At 44.2% G+C, this 23,547-nt stretch overlaps 1 protein-coding gene across 1 annotated transcript in view; it reads left to right on the forward strand.

Annotated features, from left to right (window-relative positions):
- FNDC1 (fibronectin type III domain containing 1) overlaps positions 1–22,048 on the forward strand; it is a 91,044-nt gene extending 68,996 nt beyond the window's left edge. Inside the window, 8 exon segments of the mRNA XM_039873919.1 lie at positions 210–353; positions 2,340–2,570; positions 7,029–7,137; positions 11,779–11,858; positions 15,603–15,632; positions 16,390–16,551; positions 17,915–18,037; positions 20,891–22,048. Of these exon segments, the coding sequence (XP_039729853.1) occupies positions 210–353; positions 2,340–2,570; positions 7,029–7,137; positions 11,779–11,858; positions 15,603–15,632; positions 16,390–16,551; positions 17,915–18,037; positions 20,891–21,006 (995 nt within the window). The 3' untranslated portion in view covers positions 21,007–22,048.
- Positions 22,049–23,547: the final 1,499 nt, after the last annotated feature.

A 23,547-nucleotide genomic window follows, 5' to 3' on the forward strand; every position in this document is an offset into this window, starting at 1 on the left:
CTTTCTTTTATCTGCATCTGCTTTTCTGAGAGGACTGACATGGGCGGGGGAATACTGTTTTATTAGAAACAAATTATGTTTAGACATAATGTGTGTGTGTGTGCACGTGCATGCTTTAGTCATGAGTAGAATCTTAAGAAGGTATCTTTTGATGCAAATAGTGCCCCTTTCCCGGAAGTGCCCAATTCAAGACCTTCATATCATTTCAGATTATGAATCTGAGACCTCGAGGCCACCAGCCACCATCAAGACCACCACCGCCGCTGCCATACCTGCCATCATCACACCAGAAAGCACCATCAGTTCCTTTCCTGAAGAAGAATTCGATCTGGCTGGAAAGAAACGATTTGTTGGTAAGTAGAACTTCCTTAATCAGAGAAACATGGGTCTTTCACTTTTGTTCTTTGAAGAAGAGCATAACTCATCTCCCGGCCTGGCCGAGGCAGTGCGTTTGGAGACGTGTTCCCGTGCTGATGTTTCCATTGGGGTTATTCGTGACAACTGTGCTCAGATGCACATGAACTTGCTTTCTGCAGAAGTCAGGAGAGGGGAGCAAGCAAGAGACTATTTAACAGCTAACAGAGTTGAGTTTAGAGAGGCTGCTTTGTGTAGCCTCAGAGGAAGAAACACTTCAAAATCCCCAGGACCAGGGATCACACGCGTTTTGATGGCAGCTAACTTTTCTCAGATGAGACTTCCACTGGGCTGCGTCTGCGCAGCAGTTAAGTTCTTCCTAAAAGATGCACGTTTGACTGAATTGAGCTGCTAGTACGTATAGTATCACAGAGCTCAACCTGTGTTTCTACAGTTGTTTCCTGTCATTTACATTAGCCTCACTTGATCTAGAAATTTATTTTACTCTTTTTTTTTTCAGTTATTAAAACAATTAAGAGAGGAAATTCCATTTTGCTAAATTGTGTTTCATTCCCTTTGGGAGTCTTCTTTTCCTATGCCCTTAATGAACTTCACTAATGAGACAGGTGAATATATTACTAAGTGGAAAAAAATGATATATGACTATATTTGGAGACAGGCAACCGCTTCGATTAATATCACACTTTTCTGTTTCCAAAACAAATGTTCTGCCATAAGCAGAGAACAACTCTTGCCAGCCAAGATGTAGTATTGAGTATCTAAACTACCCGTACTTGAAAAACAAGAATATTAATTTGAGGTAGCATTCCTGAGGCAAATGCTGGCCTGCGGCATTCAGCACCCTGGCTGAATTCACCAAATCTTCTGACTTTCTCTGTAGTTCTATGACAGGAAGTAAAATCCTTTCGACGCTATTATTAGCTGTTTCAAAGAACTCTTCTGAAGACTGAAAGGCTTATCATTGTCTGGCCGTTTTTATGTCTATAACTCTATGAAACAGAGTCGATTGCTGCCCAGAACTTCCTGCTGATACCCACAGACAAGCTCTGAAGGCCTAATTGTGTACACAGTATCAGAAAATGGAAGAGCTAAACATTGCTTTCAGTCCTGATGGCCACCGAGAACGAGAAGCGGTACCCAGAGGTGCGATGGAACATTTAGAAAGTGCTAGAAGGGTGTTACGGGAGAGCACTTGGGAGTCTTGCAGGTGTGAAGTCCGATGCCTTGGCCTTCCTGGCTTCGTACAGGGCCTGTATCACCACTCGAGCTATGGGCTGAGGTGGAGTCTCCTGTCTGACTCCGTTTCGTGGGCCCCCGCTCAGCCGGGGCATGGAAATCAGTCTAAGTCCTGCCTTGTTCCCGGTGCCCTTGAATCCACTGAGATGATGCGTATGGCAAAAGCTTGGACTCGTCCACACATCTGAGTAGCTGTTATTGTGCTGCACAGTAATGTGGTGGACGGCTGCTCCGGCCTGGCCTTGTGCAGACGTTCCAGATGGTTGTGGGGGACTCTGAAGCCCTAGAGAAGGCCACCCAGGACTGAGGCTAGAGGCTGTATATCTTGATCAGTGTCTATTTCTTTCTGGTTTTGAAACTGTCTAGGGAATGAACTGTGTTAAGAGAAACCGGCTGGGCCTGATTCACACTGTTAAAATGTTTGAACAAAGGTATGACCGAACACTGCAGACTTATATTACATTGAATTGCAGTTGGGGGAACTTTCAAAGTCGCTTTGAGGGCATAGGATCTTTTGAAATCACTGGATTGAAAGATATAAATGTGTAGATCCAGTAAGAGGAGCTAGGGCTGTGCTTCTGAATTTGGCATCAGGGCTGGCGGCCCTGGAGCCGCTGTCTAGCAGGGAGAGACTGAATGGTGTGTCTACTCCATCAGGCAGACATTGTGTTCCTACCTCCAGAGAAAGCCTTCAGCACGCTGATTGGGTATCTCCATTTTTTTTTCAGCTCCTCATGTGACATACCTAAGTAAAGACCCATCAGCCCCATGTTCACTGACTGATGCTCTGGATCACTTCCAAGTGGACAGCCTGGATGAAATCATTCCAAGTGACATGAGGAAGAGTGACCTACCTCCTCAGCAGGCCCCCCGCAATATCACTGTGGTTGCCATGGAAGGCTGCCACTCATTTGTCATTGTGGACTGGGACAAAGCTTCCCCAGGAGATGTGGTAACAGGTGTGTCTAAGGCAGATGCTCAGAGTTTTCATCAACTTGTAGGTGGGAAATAGATAATAAGAGATGGGTGGATGATGGATGGATGAAGGATGGATGGATGGATGGATGGATGGATGGATGGATGGATGAAGGATGGATGGATAGATGGATGGATGGATGAAGGATGGATGGATGGATGAAGGATGATGGATGGATGGATGATGGATGGATGGATGGATGGATGGATGGGTAGATGATGATGGATGATGGATGGATGGATGGATGGATGGATTAGATGGATAGATTGTATGAATGAATGCAGATGTCTCCTTTCAAAAAGGTGAAATATAGGCAACAAGGGAAGCCTCCTAGGACAGTATGAAGAGCACTGGATGGAAGTCAAATGTACTGAATCCTAGTCCTAGATTGGTTTGTATGACTTTCAGCTACTAACTTCATCTCCCTGGACCTTGGTTTCCTCCTACGTAAAGTACTGTTACATTTTTTCCATTCTGTAATTCTACAAATGGCTAAGGAGTCCACGTAGCCACTTGTAAGATTAGATCCTGCGGCATGGGTGAGGAAAGAACTCTTGCTATGTGCCACCCGTGTCAGAGTCAACCCAGTGGATGTGACTCTGCCTCTTCCTGACTTTCCATGCATTCTGGGTGCTTCCAGATCAGTCTTGGTGCCTCTGATTCCTTGAGTGGGAATTGGATGAGATGGAAGATGCCCAGGCATCTTGAGCCTCCGAGGTCTTGGTCTGTGAGATTATCATGAGTTCGTCTGACTGCCAAGGATATAACTGAGAACTCTGTTGAAATAAGTTTTTACAGAAGAGGATTGATATTTTCTCTGAATAGAGCCTGCCTTTGCGAGTGATTTATTCTGGGTCCGCAAGTTGTAGAAGAGGAAGGAATATGTGTGTGTTGGTCAAAGTTTGACATATTATCTGTCACTATTATGTTGGTGCAGTTCATCAAAGTCAGAATTTCTAGTGCTGTTGCATTATGTCCCTAATATGATCTCTTAAAATGAGAAAAAATATTCAAGAACATCCAAAGAGTAACTTTGATTGTGGAGTTTGCACAGCGGCCCAAAAACCAGGCAAATATGCTCCAGGTATTTCTCCAGGTGAGGTTGATGCACCCAGGAGAGCAATGAGGGTGCAGGATCAAGGAGCCTGAGCCTTTGCTGTAACTATGAATGTAGGTCACCAGGCATGCATGCCACGTGGGCTGCTGCGGCCAGTTTCTGTGAAGTCCAGCGTGTTCCTAACGAAACCAAATAAACGAATTGTTAAGGTGGAGAGCTTGCGATCCAAACACCAAGAAAATCCTTTTCTTAATTGAATACAGTTTTATGAATGGCAATTTTTAAAAGCAAGCCAATAGGCATACAGAAAAAACAATGGAAAACCTTACCTGAAGCTACTTAGCTTTCGATCACTTATGTAACAGATGTTACCTAACCTAAGTGTAGGGCTGTGCCCCTGAGCCAGGGGCATCTGAGAAGCCTGGCTGCAGGAGGAGAGTGCTGGCCGCACGAAACGGGCCTTAGGGGCTGGTGCATGAGGGACCTTCCAACTCCCAGTGAGTGTCTTGGGACTTAACTCAGACACGATTTTTGTATTATCCTGTGGCTGGCATGCTTCTGAATCATGTGCTCCTGTTAACGTGGCGTCCCCAGCTGTCCAAAGCTCCCCGAACCAAACCTCAGCTCCCTGATCACGAGTACCCATGCCGGTAGCATAACTATAATATAAATATAAATATGGACGAGGTATTTGTAAGGATTTGGGCACTTCCTCCTATAGAGTTGCGCTCACTCCTGCCAAGGCGATTACTGTGGAACGTTTCAGCATATGACAGCCCTGCAATGCCCAGGAAAAGCAGCAGACCCCAAAAGACGAAAAGGGAAAAAAGTGGGGGCTCTTCACCAGGAGACGAATCAAGTACCGACTCTTTCTCCCACAAAACAACGAAGCAGTGCAGATATGCAGATACCTCCTCGGCCCAAACAGAACATCGCACGTTGGGACCATCTGCAGGCGGTTGGAAACTGGTAGCCGTGAAAGATGCTGAGTGCTCTGCCGATTTTCACCGGCCATCTTTCTTTCACAAGTAGTCAAGCCAGCTTGTGCTAAGGTGATGTCCACATGATAGGACCTGTGGCCAGCTGCTTTCTCTGATCTCTCTTGATGGATGAAGTGGTTCCTCCATTAGGAGTAATGCCACAAGAAATAGCCGACGTTCTGGACTCTTAGTTTTTCCAGACCAGCTCATCAGCCTTGCAGGACCGGTTTGGCTAAGAACAACAGAGAAATCAGAAATCACGCGAGCTCATCAAGTACATCGTCAAAACCCCGAAGCCTTCACGATCCAGACACAAAGATAAACAGAGAAACCTGTGCACCACCTGGGAGGGAGCACAGGGTCTGATGGAAGCTGGTCAAGGAGGGTGCTCCATGCCAACCCCTGAGTGAGCCAGATCCAGACAGTGTTATGTACAGCATCACTATAAGCACATGTGGCTTGATATCTCTGTCATCAGAGGAGGAGGGATCTTATGGAGGGAGAGGCAGCTCCTCACAGGTTCTCACACAATGTGTGTTGAAAAAGAGATGAATTACAATCGGAACAGTGTGGAAAGGGCTTCAGAGCCCAGTACACCTGCTTCCGGCCCCAGCATGCCAATTAGTTAGCTGTGTGACTCTAATCCATTCTATTTATGTCACCAAAAGACCTCTGTGCAGGTAATTGACAATAGCAGGTTGCTAAATAAAGCCTTTTGCCTCTTAGATGCTGCTGACCTTCTCTATCTTCTTGACCTGTGATCCTTCCAATTCTCTCCAGCTCTGAGACTCTCACGGGCTTACCCTCTTTGACCCAGCATCAAATGTTGGAACTTCTCGAGGCTCGGTCCTAAGTCCTCTTTTCTTCCTGCTCTGCCTTCTGTCTCTCCAGGGTCTTACTCAAGCACATCTTGATTTATAGCTCAAGGCCAAGTCTGTCTCTGCCCTGTCTTTCAAACAGTAAAATCAAGTGCCTACTTGACATCATCACAGGCTGGCATCAAAGCATCTCAGACTCAGAGTACCCAAAACCATCTCAGGATCCTGTTGGTCCCCATTTCTCACTGTTAACTACCATGGTACCCCGAGCTGTTTGTCTGTCTGCTCTACTGCTCCTTGAGCTTTTGATCACCACTCTATCTCCACTCTGTCTAAGAAATAGTAGGCATACAGTAAATATGTTAAATGAATTAGTGAATGTGCACTTGGACAAGTGTTTAGCATAATGTTTGGCACATAGAAAGTACTTGAGAACTTTTTATTTTTTTATTTTTTTGCATATAACATAAGAGACCTAGTGCAAAGGGTGTGTGCAGCTGTGACGTGAACTTCACCTGGCCTTCTGGGGTAGCCTGGAAGGCTGGGCAGGTGTCAGGGCTGAGAGCTCCCCCTCTGAGGTCCATTAATATCAGATGAGGCAGAAAGAAGAGCTGCCTGACTACTGTCATAAGGCATCAAGGTCAAGGGCAGGCACAGGTGTTCAACAACTAGAAATCAAAGGACAAGCTTCACCCATGGATGAGGAGACCACTGTGAGTCTCGGATCTCTCAGCCACACACACATACATAGCGTTCAACAGTTTCTTGTTTTGTATGAAGGACGACTATATGTCTCTACTAGGAAATTCTTTTTTTCCTCCTTTTTAAAAGTTTAAGAAAGTAGGTATACAATATTATATTGGTTCTATTAGTTTCGGGTGTACAGTATAGTGATTCGACATTTTTATACCTTACGATATGATCACCCCACTAATTCCAGTAATCATCAGAAACCGTACAGACTCATCATAATATTCCCCTCCCCCCTTTCACCCATCTCTCCACCCCCTCCCTTCTGATAACTATCCTTTTGGTCTTTGTTTTTATGAGTCTGTTCTGTTTTGTTTGTTTTGTTTTGTTTCTAGAGTCCACATATAGAAACCATATGATATTTGTCTTTCTCTGACTTATTTCACTTAGCATAATACCCTCTCGATCCATCCACGTTGTTGCAAGTAACAAGATTTCATTATTTTTAATCGCCGCGTAGTATTTCATTCTACCAGGAAATTCTTAAATGCTTCTGTGGAGGTCACTGTTCCTTTCCTCTGCCTTTCCTCTCTGCGCAGTCAAGATGAGACGTGATTTATTCTGAGGAAGCCCGGGGGATGTGGGAGATGAGAAGGAGAGAGGTAGGGAACGGTCAAATCTCAGGAAGTGTCTTTAATTTTGTTATGTGCATCTGGATTCACCAGAGGTGCCAACGTCACTCCACATCCTCACCCGGCGCACAGCTTGTTCCCTTTCCCGAACCTCCCCCACAGAGCGGCCTCTGCAGCATCGCCTCAGACCCCTCCATCACTGGGTTACGCCTCTTGTGTGATGTGGTTCCTTGATGCTCACTGGGTTCTTCTTTCCACATGTAGGTTACTTGGTTTATAGCGCATCCTATGAAGACTTCATCAGGAACAAGTGGTCCACTCAAGCTTCAGCGGTAACCCACCTGCCCATTGAGAACCTGAAGCCAAACACAAGGTATGAGGTGCCAGTCATTGAAAAACAAAAAATGGGACCTGTGTGCGTGGTTACAGATATTCATAGGTTGAAAATGAAAGGATTAATCAAAATGTTTCTAGGACTTCTTTTGCTTTCTCTCTTTAGTTCTCATAGAAAAATCAATAAACACTTACCATTGTCATGTATTTTTCTTTGAAATTACTACATGTACAGTAATTGTTAGTCTATTGTGTTGGTATTGTGTTCTCTGTTTTCCAGAGACTAAATGCTACCTACCATCGGGGAAAAAAGAGTTGTTCTGTGTGTTGGAAAGGAGTTGATCTGTTTGTAGCGACCCGCGTGGTGGCACTAGGCAGAGCAGCCTTCGTGTGTGACATTAATGGAGCAGCATTAATGGAACATTTTAATTAACTGGTACTCAACCCCTGTGATGCTGAAGCTCACACCATTAAAGAAAGGTGCACTGTGCACATTAATAAAGGTTACAACTGTGTCTTCCTAACCCGGGCAGTGGCCAGCTGGTCAGAGGGCCACGCAGGGGCCGGAGGTTACGGCCCTCAGTGTGAAATATGCAAAACTTGCTCCCACGGGTAGAAGTGGCGTGTGCATTTCCTCCTCTATACTGTCTGCTTTTGATGGCAGTGGCCATCTAGGAAAGCCTCCTTGGCGGGCGAACATGGGCAAAACGTCAAGCACATGATGCTCGAGCAGTGTGCTTGTAAATCAGCTCTCTGGGGAAAAAAAGTCCCTGGTTTTTGGTGTTTTCCAATTTCTGTAGTGTAAATACTCCCACCACGGCCAGTTCAAAACCACCAATGGGCCTGCAGGATCTCTGAATATTTAACGATCGGCTCACTCGAGCCCATACAAATGGCTCCAGCGCATACTGTCACATCAAGTCACTATGTTTCCATAGCGAAGAACGCTAAGTGACAGGACTGTGGCCCCGAGGTCTCCCGTTTTTCTATACAGTCAGGAGAACACAGAGAAGGTTAGAACAAAATACCGTCTTTAAACAGAAATGTGCTAAAAGGGATAGAAACTGGACGACAGCCCTGGGTACCGAGAGACTTCCGAACTAGCTGAGAACATTGCTCAGGGCGTTTTGCTGTGTCCCTTGGGTTCACTTCCACTGAGCTTTTATAAACTATTATGAATTTCAGGGTTTGGCAAGTGAAAAACGAGCGGCAAGATAAAAAATTGAGAGAACACTTTATTTTTTCCTTAATAGTGATGAAAAATTAATTAAAGGAAACAAAAACAGCACAGTTAAAGAAAATGAGGTCAACACCCGAATTTTTTTATTGCGCGTGGGGTGGCAATGCTCTAACAGCACAGCCAGTGTCAAAAAGCCGAAAGGGGCCTCAGGGACGACTTGCCACGGAGCTCCTTGCAGAAGATTTGAATCCCCATCTCCCGAGCTCCAGCCCCGAGTCCAAAGTCTTTCGACAGCTTTGGCTGCCAGACTGATGTTGAGTTTTGAATAACGTCAGGAGACGGTTTTGTAGAATGAAGGTTTGTTCATTTTTTCAACAGATTCATTAAATAAGAACTTACTGTTTGCTCCGTGCCAGGGACCCTGATATGCACTGGGGGCGGAACGGTGGGGGTCGGGTGGGGTGATAAACTGCACCGTGGCCCTGTCCTTGTGTTGCTCACTGGTACTCAAACCCTGTGATGCTGAAGCTCACACCATTAAAGAAGGAAACAGATTGTTTTGAAACAACACAGACATAAACTTTCACTGCTCAGCATCCTGAGGGAGAAGCACTAGGTGCTCTAAGTATATAACCGGGACCCTCTTGAGCCGGGGGTAGAGGATCAGTCAGGTTGGCTTCTAGGAAGTAAGATAAGCAGCCGGTAGCCTGAGGGGGCGGGGTGGGCAAGGCCATCATTCCGGGCAGAAAGGATGTTCGATGAAGGACAGGAGGCCTCTGCAGCAGGAGCGGGCGAGGAGGCAGGAGGCTGGACGAGCAGGTCCCAGAGGGCCTGTGGAGTCCCTTGTGGCTTCTGTCCTGCCCTCCACCTGCCTTCAGCCCCCTGACAGCAGCTGCGGTTGCCGCCTTCTCCCAGGATGCCGCGCTTTCTCATCCTCCTGATCCGAGCGCAGTGCGTGTGCCTCCCCGACGCAGATTTCGTCAGAGCCCCTCTGAGCAGCTGCTGAGCGTTCGCAGCTGGGCAGGTGTGACTGCGAAGCAAGGACACTCGTTTCCCCCGCGGGACCGTCATGCAGACCGTCTCTGGGGGACTCACTCTAGGAGTCCACGTGCTTCCTCCACGGAGTCTGCATCGCCCATTCTTGTCCCGGTCCCCAGGGCTTCTCAGGAGGTGGCTTCAGAGTCCCTCCATGGAAGAGACTCAAGAGGCAGTGGGCTGAAGAGGAGCCGGGGCGTCAAACCCAGCTGGCGTCCTTTACGATCTCGTTTTCAGCTTCACGTGCGCGTCATCCACGTTGCTCACCCGACTCAGCCCCAAATCGCTTTCTGGAGTCTGCGTATTTTAATCCACACTTAAAGATTTGTCACTACGGAGTCTTTGGGAAAGAAGGGGCCAAACGCTTATATAAGAAGGCAAGGCACGGGTTGCCTTGGGTGAGGCAGAGACTATTCCGAGAATGCAATATATATTTTAGCTCGTAGAAAAAGCTTAATGTGGTTTTTGAAAATAGGAACTTTACTTTTTTTCATGATTCCACATTACTTTTCAGCTCAGCATAATAAATTTAGTTTGACACATTAGGTGAAGTTCAAGTGGAAATATGTCTTTGGAAATGGGCCACGTGGGCTTTGCGGAGGAGAGAATAACGGTGCAGACATGGAAGGTGGATTTGGAGAATACTCAGGTTTCAGCGGTGAGACAAATCGATACAGCAAAGAAACCCGACGGGCCGCTCTTAATCGATGGGTCTTCCCTTCTCGCCTGCCGCCCGCTGCGGGCTCGGGGAAGTGGAATCAGCACGGCCCCAGCGGCGGCTCGAGAGACAAGGAGCGAAAATGTCTCTGCATGTAGCCTCCGGATATAAGTGTCATTCCTTAGGTTTTGATTTCCTCTTTTTAAGAGGGAAAAAAAAAAGTATCTGTGAAGTTGAACCAGTATCGTTGACAGATGCCAAACCCACTGCTTGAATGGCCTGCAGAGTTTTGCCTTAAATAACTCCGCAACCACCGAATAAAAGTATGCGTAATTGGGAAAACATGAGCTGCTGAGTGAAGGGAGGTTTGGAAACTCATGTGTTCGTAATTATGCATATCTTTCTTTAAAATACAGATTTAAAAAGGATTCTCTCCTTAATGAGATGTGAATGACTTTCTTGAAAGGCTTGCAAGAAGACTAATTTTACCAAATGGTTTAATTATTTCAGACATTTAAACCAGCTCTCGATTTAATCAGACACAAAGTCATGTCCTATCTCTGTGTAACTGTGAGGCCAGTGCCTCCCTGGCTCATCTCAGAAGTTCGAGGCTTGCTGCCAGGACCGTGGTGCAACAGACATATATGCCTTTGCTCTCTGAATGTAAATAGTTCACCTTTTAGAAATTTAGTGCATTACTGCATGTGATCTGTGTCTTTGACTTAATCAGAGAATGTTATAACCTTGAAGTGTAACCCCTGCCAGCCTGAAGCCATAGAGGCAGGCTTGTCGCGAACTCTCCAGAATGGCGGAGAGCCACACTCATGGGATTGTGTACGTCCTTCTTTACCAGTCAGTGGCTGAGGATTAAGAGAGCGCAGATAATACCTGGAATCTCAGAGGGGAGGAAAACACAGTGATTAATAAGAGGGAGATACAGAGGGTCACACGGTGCCGTGGGAAACACCGGAGAGCGTTTTCCAACCACTGCTTTCTGTCCCGTAGCTCATTAGAGTATAAAGCCCGATGTTGTGGACCCCCCGGCCTGCTCGGCTTATCAATCTCCCTCTAGATGAACTAACTGATCCACACAGTGTGCTTTCTAGCACATTCTCTGTTCCACGACAGAGACGATTCCTACAGCTGAATCTCTCCCGGCCTTTTCCACTTCCCCTTCCTGGACTCATTTCTCTTTCCTGAGACACAGAAGTTTGAAGCTCAGTGCCTTTTAACGGTCCAGAGCCGGCCGTCGCAGTCATCACGTGCCCGAAACACCGTGGTCACGTTCGTTCCACCCGGGAGGCCAGCCTCTGGACCGGTTTGCCCTCTCTCTCCAACCGTCCTCAGCTGCATCATTACCTGGTCAAACATCCTGCTTTTCCACACGGAGTCCAGTGATAAGAACGAGGTTAAAATGTGAATTCTGCTCTGTAAGTGACCGGCCGCTCCAAGTTCTCAAGCGGTGGAATTCGCACGGGGAGGGGCGTTTCCTCCACGGACGTGTCTCACAGGCAACAACCCTTGATGCCTCGAGGGTCACGCACTCCCTAAGCGATTTATTTGCCCAACACGCCCCCTCTGTCCCATTAGCCCCATGTCGAGGCTGTAAATTGTATCACTTTGAATCGTTATTAGAAAATGAGAAAGTTCAGAAAAAAAATATGAAGAAGTAGCAGTGACGTAAGCATTAGTAAAAAATGGGACTCAAACTCTGCCACAGAGGAGGTACGCAGTAGTTTGGGAATCTGTCTTCTTACACAGAAATTAAACAAGCTTCTCTTTCAAAACATGTTTTCTTCCTATTTCAGGTATTATTTTAAAGTTCAAGCCAAAAATCCTCATGGCTATGGACCTATCAGCCCTTCAGTCTCGTTCATTACAGAATCAGGTATGGCCGATTTCGCATTTTCATTTTTTCCCCCTTAAAAACAAGTAATTTGGAATAATGACTACAATAGAATCAAAACTAAAGAAGTGAAGTCCTAACTTTTCTATTTACTGAATTCATATCTTATATTGCAAACATTTTCTTTCTGCTAGGTTAAAACTTGGATAATAAAATTAAAAGTAGTCTTTATTGGAAATGGCTGGAAAACGGAGAGGTCAAATTCCAATGAAAGGAGAAAAAAAATCTAGTTTTCAACCATGTGGGAAAGATACATTTGAATCTATCTGTAAAAGATTTTGTTGCAGAGATAATTTTTTTTTATTGCAAACAGCCGACAAATATAAATCTCTTGAGGCCTAAGAGGCAGTTGCTTCTAAGAATTAGGCAAGTCTCTAAGATGTGTTCTCTACTAAGACTTGAAGATGCTTTTACTTAACATGGAGAGTTGAATTAAAATACTATGCAGTCTTACAAGCAGCATCACCCAGAAGATGTCTCTGTGTTTGGGATGCTGGTGGGCAGCGCACTCAGGCTCTTCGATAAAATGCTCCTGTGATCATGGCCTGAAGCGGCACATCGAACTGGCCATGGTCACCAGCTCCTGGGTTAGCAACCTTGCCAAATAGGAAGCCACGTGAGAGAGCTGGGACCTGTAGCTCTAAGCCAGGCCTCCTTCACAAGCCCAACTGAGCCAGCTCCACTCTGAAATTGAGGCTCTAGCTCCTGTTTGGTTAGATTATTTTCTACATGCAGCTTAATCTCAGAACATTTGTCACGGGAAGATAATTTTAATTGGAATGATGTGAAATCTACTGAATCAAAATATGTGGAACAAACTTAAATCTTTTGTGAGAATATGTCTTATACTGGAAAAGTGGGCAAGGGACCTCAAAAATGTTTTCAACGATTTCATCTAAGAAGCATGTTTCTCATTAGTAATTAAGAAAGAGTAAGAGAAAAACCATTATCAGTAGTTAATTTGCCAAAGTAAGGAATATGTCTGTTTATGCCTGCATTTCTTAAAAAAAAAAAAAATGGACCTTTGGCAACTTTCACAATTAACATGATAAAGGTCTGTAGAAAAAAACCCAAGTAATTCAAATATAAACAGCTCTCAAGAAACTAAGGTCCAAAATCTGAGAGTAGAAAGATATAAATGTAATTTCTGAGACTGCGATGTGAAATTCTGATAAGACAGCTCTCTGCTTACCCACTTCCCAAGAAAAATCCCACCATACTCTCACTCCATTTTTTTGTGGTCTCCAAGGAGTAGGTGATGAAAATCCAGGGCACTCAGATTTCTGAAAAATACTCTCTTGGGTGAGGCTGCGGATGCTCCCTCTCTGTAAGCCCCCAGGCGATTCTCACGCACATGGAAATTTGACAAGTATCTGCTCTGGTCATCTTCACTCTATTCTGTCAGTTTGTTCAAGTCTCTCCTTCATTTTTTTTAATTTTTAATTTTTATTAAAATATAGTTCACATACAATACTATGTTAGTTTTAAGTCTATGACATAGCGATTTGACATTTGTATGCCTTACGATGTGATCACTACAATAAGTCTAGTAAATACTGTCACCATATAAAGTTATTACAATTTGATTGATTATATTCTCTGTACTGTACATTACATTCTCGTAACTTATTTATTTTGTAACTGGGAGTTTGTACCTCTTAGTCTATTTCACCTTTTCGCCCATCCCCCACCCCCTCCCTTTTGACAACCATCAGTTGGTTCTCTGTGTCTATGAGTCTGTCCTGTTTCATTTTGTTTAGTTGTTTTGCTTTGTTTTTTAGATTCCAGATATCAGTGAAATCATATAGTATTTTCTTTTTTTTCTGACTTATTTCACGTAGCACCTCTAGTCCATCCGGGTTGTTGCAAATGGCAAGACTTCATTGATTTTTATTGCTGAGTTATATTTTACGGTATATATATGCCACACCTTTATCCGTTCATCTATCAACGGACAGTTAGGATGCTTTCATATCTTGGCTATTATAAATAATGCTGCTGTGAACATAGAGATCCATTTATCTTTTCAAAGTAGCGTTTTTATTTTCTTTGGATAAATACTCAGAAGCGAAATTGCTGGGTCATACGGCAGTTTTACTTTTAATTGTTTGAGGACCCTCCATACCTCATGCACTGTTGGGAATGTAAACTGGTGCCACTATGGAAACCAGGGTGGCAGTTCCTCAGACCTTTATCTTCTACTCCCTGCTGAAAGCACTTAAGTTAGCAACAGAAAAGTCATCCAATAATTAAATTATGGCATTGGCCAAACATGAGAATCAAGAAATTCCATATGATGGAATATATGACATAAGTATCTGCGTGTAACAGGCTAAACCGTGGGTAAGCGTTTGTCGTTGTTTGTGTCGCTGCTTTATATCACCCCCTCCACCCACCCAGGGACAGCTGAGACTTTTCAGCAGGCTGCCGAAACTTAGGTTAGGATCAGGAGAGGGAAGGAAGCCTTTACACTGACAGCTAATGGTACGCCACTTCGTTTTGGGGAGGGTGGATGATGTCAGAATGAAAGGTCTGTAGAAAGGGGCAGCACAAGGGAGAGTTGGCGTGATGGAATTATTCTCTATCTTGATTGGGGTGGGGTTCCATGAGTCAATACATGTGTTAAAATTCATAGAATGTTTACCCCAGAAGAGCGATTTTACTCCATGATAATTGTTCACAAAAAAGTGATGGCTCGTGTTTACCTAGGCCATGGTATTTTATAAAAACGAAATTTTTAGAAAACAGAAGTCCTTAAAAAGCTAGTTTCATATTCTCTTAAGTGGCATTATTCGGGCTAAGATATGAACATGTTTTAAAAGCAACTCTAATGAGGCATAAATGGCCCACAGGAAGCTGCACATACTCACAGTGTCCAACCGAATGGTTCTGAGGTATGTTTACCCCCTCGGAGAAGCCCCCACGATCGTGAGGGTGACCGCAGCTGTGCGATGCCGCCCTCCTGCCCCTCCCCGGGCACACGTCTTCTCCCCTTTCCAGGCAATCACTGGTCTGCTTTCTGTCTTTAGAGATTTACTGGCACTTTCTAGAATTTTATATAAATGAACTAAACAGTATGAACTTCTTTTGTCTGGCTTCTTTTACTCAGCACAATTGTTTCAAGATCCATCCATATCGTTGTGTGTAGTAGGGTGACTGGTTTTTACATCGGCACCCACAAATATATATAGAAACATATATTTTAAATATATACACTGCTAAGAAATAAAAGTCTGTTCTCTTTCATTCTTTAGCAGTATTCCACTGCGTGGCTGTGCCACGGTTCGCTTATCCATTCACTTGTTGAAAGACATTGGGTTGTTTCTGCTTTTTGGCTATTAAAAATAAAGCTGCTATGAACATTCATGGATAAATTCTCAAGATTAGAATGGGCGGATTGCATAGTAGGTGTATGTTAACCTTTTTAAGAAACCACCAAACTGTTTTCCCAAGACGGATATATTTTGAAACATAATGAATATTTAGCAATTTTGTAGTATGTGGTGTCAAAATATTATCTTCAGAGACTCACAGCATCTATATAATGAGATATTTCTCAAAAAGAAATAAAAACTAAGGACAAACGTTGGCATCTGTCAAATAAACCTTACGTTTTTCTTCACCTCTTGCGTTTTGGTTAGCTCTTCCAATTACAGTAAACATTTCAACAATTGCATGGTTGTGAAATATGATAATGAAGTCAATTATTTCTTTTTTATTCTACAGACAATCCTCTGCTTGTTGTGAGACCACCAGGTACGTTGCTCATCTTGATAAATTTGGCACTCAGGTGATCGAGTGGAATATTGAATATGAGATTGTTATGATTACTCACAAGTAGAAATGCTCGATCATTTTTGCGTTTTTATAATTTCATGACAACTTCTATGGTTTCTTTGTACCTTTCATTCTAATCCAGGGGAAAAAAAATTATCTAGGAATTTTTTAATAGGGCCATAGCAGCCAATATCTATAAAAAAAAAAAACATTATGAGTGGCCAATAGCTATGACAATAGATAAGTTTATTTGCATGTAAACCCCTTTGACTATTTTAAATTGCTGAAAAGATAGCAAAGTGCCTTAAGCGCACAACAAAATTTTACTTTGCTTTTCAAATAACCTGAGCAAGCCCCATTGCTTAAGTTCAGGACAGGGCCTTCAAGGGACAGGAACAGTCAGAACCTATGCCTAGGGACTTCGGGAGGAGGGAGGTAGGATGGTGTGCCATGCAAGGTCAAATTTGCCATGCTAGCTTATTTTTCTTAAGGCTTCGAGGCTTTCTCTTGTCCTGAGAATCCTTTAACTATGTTCAGATGAAAGGAACACCCCAGTTGTGTTTCAGTAGCAGAAAAGAAAGGGCAAGAGAAACGGGGTGCCCCCTGGGAAAGCTTTGCTCAGAAAAGCCCTGGGAAGAGAGGAGCGTCCAGTGAAGAAGTCAAAGTTGCTGGCACTCTGTGCAAGAGTTAACACTGCGGAACGCCAGGACTTAGAGGGTGTGTTTTTGTCGTCGAGGTGGTGAGCCCATCTGGATCCCATTTGCTTTCAAGCATGACCCTGGCTACACGGACTGCCACGGCCGGCAGTATGTGAAGCGGACGTGGTATAAAAAGTTTGTGGGAGTCGTTCTGTGTAATTCACTGCGGTATAAGATCTACCTCAGTGACAACCTGAAAGGTAGGTCTTTGAAGATGGTTGGCTATGGGAGGGTATGGAAAACTTTGATTTTATTAGGTACTACTAAGTTGACATAGCAGGTGCATCAGAACATATTTAGGTGTGGACCCATTATATCTCAGTCCGGCTCAAATACAAAATGGTTTTGCAGACTCTATTTTAGGGTGACTGGTTTTTACATCGGCACCCAGAAATATATATATATACACACACACACACACACACACATATTTTAAATATTTTATATCTATTACATTTTAAATATATTTTAAATGCATCCATTTTTTAAATCTACTACATGTTAGGAATAAAGTCTGAAATTGTGTTTTAAATTTAAAGGCCAATTTTTTGCCATTAATTTAATAATAATTGATATGCATATAAGCTGGAAGTATTGAGAAAAATGACCCCCTTTATTCTCTGCCATTGAGACAACTTTAGAGAGAGAAAAAAATGTAGATGGTGAAACATACATCGGCAGTACTCTCTGTGTCTGAATAAAAATTACATTGTTTTCATTATAGATGGGGATTCAAACAAAGAATACCATATGTCCATTGTCCACTGACATTTCAAAATGCTGTTTCCACGCAGCTGGCTTTAACTCGCCCGCCTACACAAATTTGTTTGAATTTCAAACTTCTGATTTTTTAGTACATACATTTTTTTCAACTTTTCCTCAGCTGGTCTATATTTTGTTATGGGTCAGGGTTTTTTGTTGTTGTTTTGCTTTGCTTTTTTCTTGCTAGTGGTGATTATTTCAAGACAACGTGACAACAAAGTCTTCTTGACCATCCTCCACTGTGACCATTTCTCAGTGACCATGCTTCTGCCAACACCCACGTCTCTACTCTTTCTTTTCTCCTCCACCTCTGCCCTTTTCCTCTCCTGAATTCCTAGAAGTGGTTACACGGCCATCTCCAGTATCCCAAGGTTGAGAAAAACGACTTTGCCCTACTGTGCAGTTGTAGTTCAGCACCACAGACAGTGTCTCATGCCACAGAGGCGCACTCTACTAGTTATGGAGGAAAATAGGTTCTTCTATTTTTATAGGTCTTCATGCTCTGAATCTACTAGTGTCCTTTATTCTTTTATTTTTAGACGAGGAGTAAAAACGTCTACCATTTCTAGGCTGAAATTGCCTGTAAAATTAACAGTCTCCACTTAATGAACACTTGTTAAATATTTGGCAACGCTTATGAGGTTGGTGCCATTATCACCATTTTTCAAACATGGAAAGTATAACACACAAAGTTCGAGTAATGTACCCAATTCAAATGATCTCCAAAGCTCGTGCAGACTCCTAAACCATTTTTTTTTTTTTTTTTGGCCAGTCACTGACCTGTTTTATTCCTTCATGCAGATACATTCTACAACATTGGGGACAGCTGGGGAAGAGGCGAAGACCATTGCCAATTTGTGGATTCACACCTTGATGGAAGAACAGGGCCTCAGTCCTACATAGAAGCCCTTCCTAACATTCAAGGTAATGAGAACAAACGTCTGATATGTTACACTGGGGGGTGGGAGAAATCCACTGTGGCCTTGCCTTTGGTTTCCCATGTGAAGACAGATGTTGGCAACATTGTGGATCATAAAAATAAGGAGTCAACGAAATGCTCCTACTATGTGCTCGAATTGGGGTGAGCCTAGGGGAGGCAGGGAGAACAAAGGAATATAAAGGAATGTAGGACCTCACCCCTATTCTCAGGAAGATAGTCTATAACCAAAAAGTGAAGATAAATATGTGAAAGATAACTAAGAGCATACAACTTAAAGTGTAGATAATGACAAGCGTTATCACACGATTGTCCTCTTGTCAAGTAATTGTGCACATTACAGTGACCATCTAAGTTCCAGGGAGGGCAGGCCACCTGAGGCTGTCAGGGAAAATCTTCAGAAGAGGCAGAATCTGGGCTTGTAAAGATATCTAGACAGATTAGAGGTCCTTCTAGGTGGAGAATGGCAAGAAAAAAAGTACAGAGGAAGAAAAAAGTAAATGCGAACCAGTCATGATATGCTTCAGGTGACAGTGTATCAACTGTTCGATCGTGGTATTATAAGGTGCAAAGAAGTATATTCATCTCAAAAGTTAACAATTTGCTATGCGTTACTGACTCCCCCAACACCCCAAACAAACAACTAAATAAACAACAATTGAACGAAGTCCAACACTTTTTCCATTATGCACTCAACTCTTAGTGATCTGGCATTTTCAAGACATGAGACTTTCTGATGTATCGACTTTTTTAGTTTGGAAAAAAATGGTACAAAATCACCAATTTTCAAAGAAGTAAGATACAGTAAAATATGCAAAACAATAAAATAAGTGTATTAGTGAAGGTTCTCCAGAGAAACAGAACCAATGGAGGCAGAGGCAGAAGGAGAAGGAGAGAAAGAGAGATTGAGATTTTAAGGAACTGGCTCATATGATTGTAAAGGCCGGCAAGTCCAGAACCTGCAAGGTAGACCAGCAGGATGGATACCCAGGGAAAAGTGGAAGTTGCAGCTTGAGTCCACTGGCAGAATTCCTCCCTCTTCAGGGGAGGTCAGTCTTTTTCTATTAGGGTCTTCAACTGATTGAATGAGACCCACCCACATTATGGAGGGTAATCTGCTTTACCCAAAATCTGCTGACTTAAATGTTAATCTCATCTAAAAGACACTTTTATAGAAACACCTAGAATAATATTTGACCAAATATCTGGGTGCCATGGACTAGCTAAGTTAATACATAAAATTAACCATCAAAATAAGCATATAAAATATATCACAGTTCTTCATTTTTTCAGGATCTTGCAGTACCCCAGGGTTACTATGCATTATTTGAATTGCACTGTGTTTCTGTGACTGTGGTCATGACTTTGGCTCTGTACAGAGGTGCTGGTGAATCGATACACTCACTGGTAGAAGGGCAGGTAACCGCTCATCTGGCAGGGCTCAACCGGGCCAAAGGGTGAGAGCAGTTGTTGAGTTACCCTAAAAAGTTTTTTTGAGGAGGTTAGGGCATCATTTCTACTTCAAAGGAGAAATGGTAACAAATGCTACAGCAGTCTTTCCTTTGAGAGATTTACTAGAAAGATCTAAGTCTATCACAAACTCTAGAAAGTAAACCTTGGAGGCTCGAGGTCTGGGCCAAGTCCAGAGGCCCCAAGTTCTGCAAGGACTGACCAGGTGAGAATCTTGCCCTGGGATGAATGCTCCATAGTGATCTGCAAAATTATCTCGTTTTGTGGAAAGAGAAAGAGAGAGAGAGAGATCTAATGAACAGTCTCACACACGTGTGGGGATTGGATTACCACCCCTCTCGCCCCCTGGCCCAAACCATGCCTGGGAGGCACCTCAGAGGCTACTGTGACCTCACATAAAAATGACTGTGTTTATTTGGAAGCGACGTTTGTCATAAGAAGAGCTTATCAGAGGTCTTTGTGAATGAGGTTGTAAGGAGGAGAATTTTTCCTGTTGATTTGAGTGCTTTGGATGCTCTGATTCTACTCCCAATATCGGGCACAGGTTTCTCCCACACCAGGTGGGTGTCCTACAGTTCAGCTCCATTCTGACATGACCTGGAGTAGCATCAGATCCCACAGGGTGAGGGCTCAGTCCATAAGAATGCCTCTCCTCACCGACTTCAGTCACCGGGATGAGTCCAGGTTGTCACCTGTGCTTCTGGCCGACCAGCTATGCACCCAAGGTTCCCACGCCCCCCTCTGTGGGTTCTACTAAGTTGCTGGAGCAGCTCACCACATGCAGAGAAAACATGTCACTCACGAGATCACCAGTTTATTATAAAAAGGTGTAACTCAGGAACAGCCAGGTGGAAGGGACGCGCAGGGCCAGGTGCGTGGGAGAAGGCGCGGGGCTCCGGTGCCCTTCCCGGGTGTGCCACTCTCCCCGCGTCCCCACGTGTCCACCACGGAAGCTCTCCGAAACCCGCCCTCTTGGGTGGTTCTGGAGGCTTCTCTACACAGACATGCTTGATGAAATCACTGGCAGTTGGTGACTGAAGTCACCTCCAGTCCCCTCTCCTTCCTGGAGGTTGGAGGGTAGGTGGGTGAGGCTGAAAGGTCCAATCTTCTAGTCACGTGGTTGGTTCCTCAGGTAACCAGTCCTCATCCCCAGGTGCCTTCCAAGTCACCGCATTAACAAACTCAGGGGTGGTCGAAAGGGGTGCGTTAGGAACATCAGGACACCTTCATTGCCCGCATCACTTAGGACATCCCAAGGGTTTTAAGAGCTGTGTGCCAGGAACACAGAGGAAGACCGAGTACCTGCTTCTTGTTATAAATCGCGGTGTCACCGATGCATTCTCTCTCCCTCCCTCCTTTTCCACTGCCAGGCTACTACCGCCAGTACCGCCAGGAGCCCGTCAGCTTCGGCAGCATCGGCTTTGGGACCCCCTACTACTACGTGGGCTGGTATGAGTGTGGGGTCTCCATTCCGGGGAAGTGGTAACCCCGGACCACCATTCCGGACGCTTGCCCTGCCCGGCCCCCTTGACTAACTTGCGCTCGGGGCCGAGAGTGGGAAAAGGAAGACGGTGTCCCAAACCCCACTGCCCCGGGTGTCAACAAGGCCATGAGATGGACACTGGATCTTTTGGGCATCTTCAGTCTGGAACTCGACCCAACTTCCTGGCCTGGACCACACACAGGTTTCAGTGTTGCTGTTAACTGTGCTTCTCCTCATGTTTGCCTATAATGGCACGTCCCAGAGACAACAAAACATGCAGCCACAGGGGGTGCCCACTGATTCAGGGCGATTTCCACACTTTTTAGGCACAAAATTCAGAGCCCTCGGTATCTCCAGGGAACAGCAGAGGCATGCTGTGCTGGCATCAGGAACGTGCCACGCTTTCTTTTTCTTGTTGGACTCCTGCAAAGCTCACTGAATTTAAGCTTCAGATCTCCTTGTACGTGGTAGAACGGAATTGCTAAACTCGCCACCAAAGGAAATGTAGCCTGCTTAAGATTTATCTCGTGGACTTACTCACTGCTAGACCAAATGTATCAAATCTCTGTACATTCTCAATTTGAAATATATATGTATATATGCATATACATATCCACATTTGTCTGCAAGAACGTTGATTAAAATGGCTAAATGTGTACCTGTTCACTAGATAAATGTGTGTGGGACTTCTTGGAGCACAGGCGCTGTTTATTAACCTCTTGTAGAAGTGTCCAAAGCCTGTGTGCTCTGTGTGATATGACCGCAATGGGAAGGTCTGCGTTCTTCCTGTGAGCCATGCTGAACTGTGGGAATGCTTGGGATGCTGTGACTCTGGCGGCAAACTAGCTGCACACTGAGCATCTTCCACCTGAGACAACCTTTCTGTCCCCACGTGGAAAATGTGCTAGCTGCCACTATGGGACATATCCAGTAGGTCTCCAGATTGGTTAAGATTTTAGGTCCCAAATCATGTAAAAATCCAGTCTTAAAAAAACTCCTGCTTATCTCAGTATCTACTCCTTGAAATATAAGCATCTTACCCTTCTTGACTGCAGCCCGAGAAGGCTTATTTAAAGACACATTCTTCTAATTCTATTTAAAACATGGTGTCCTTTCTGTGTGCTTGGCTCCGCCACGTCCTCAGGCGCTCTGTGGATCGAAGGGTTTGTCTTCTCTCGTCAAGTTTTCCGTGTGAGAGAAGCAGGGGTGGGAATGAGCTAGAAGCAAACGCTTTACCACTTAACATAAGTGATTTCACGGCAGAATGCAGTCCAGGCTCCTGGACTCAATTATTGCCAGCGCCAGTGCTGTATTGAAGTGAAACCCGATGTTTCTGGTAGGTTTGAAGGTAAAACTTATAAGGAAACAAGTAACTTCCCGGGTTTTTGTGATGGGGCTGTGACAGCTGACATTTTCCTCAGATTTCACCATCCCTTCTGCCCAGTAAACAGTAAAGAAAATGTGAGCATTCTAACAGCCTTGGAGAATAGCCTATGAAAGCAGGATTATGAAAAAAGGATGTCTAAAAAACACCTTATTTGTCACACCAGTTAACACTCCAACATACTTCACAATGCCAAGCCAAAGATAAGATTTTTAAATTTAAGCAAATTGTCCTAATAAGGACGTAATTTGCTTCCTTTATTTCTCTCCCCCATCCCTCCCAAACTCTGTCTGGTGTCAGCAGCATCTACGAGCCAGCTATTGGAGAGCAAAGAGGCCAGAACGAGGCCCCGTAGGGCAGAGCACCAGCAGATTGCACATTTCCTGAAACTGTTTTCTCGGGTATAAATAATTTATTAGCACGTGCAAGAGAAGAGCCATTTGGTCTGGTCCAGAAGCCTGTCTGGGTTATAGGGCCTCCTTTGGAAGAGATGACGATCAATCATAGAGGTGCAAGTGACCGTTCCTTTGCGACTTGAAGTTTTCGTAACTAAGCAGAGTATTCCCTCTTCATTTCCTTTCCCAAGGGGCACACTCCCTCAGAAGGATTTTACGCTCACTTCACAGAAGTACAAAGAATTCACGGGCGTCCACTCATACAATGATTTTCAAGCCCTGCCTGGTAACTTAGACTGTATTTGATCATAGAAATCTGAACTTTTAATAAAAAGAAATGTTTGCAACTTTTGATGGAAATTACTACAAACCCCAGATGATAGAGCAGCCAAAACAAAAACACTGAATTTGAGCAGAGGGGGTCTTATTACAAATATTCTATCCAAATTAGATTACATAATAGTTCAAATGAGTCCACAGTGGGCAGGCATGTAAGTTTCCAGTACTGTGTGAATTCTGGAGGCCGTGTTTTAGGAACGCCATGGGTATGAACACCATGTCGTATCAAGGCAGGAGGATGTTTCCCTAACGAAGGCTTCATCTACTTCAAAGGCTCTGAGGAAGAAGAGAGTTTGCCTATTCAAGAGGTCACAAGTGGGCACATGTGAGAATTAAAGGAATAGAAAATCTGAGTCAGTATGACAAGGAGTTTTAGGTAAGTCCAACTATCAAATGAGCCTCCTTAGAAAATAGTGAGCTGTCTCA

The sequence above is a fragment of the Pteropus medius genome, unplaced genomic scaffold, assembly GCF_902729225.1.
Source record: "Pteropus medius unplaced genomic scaffold, Ma_sr-lr_union100, whole genome shotgun sequence".
NCBI classification, from domain to species: Eukaryota; Metazoa; Chordata; class Mammalia; order Chiroptera; family Pteropodidae; genus Pteropus; species Pteropus medius.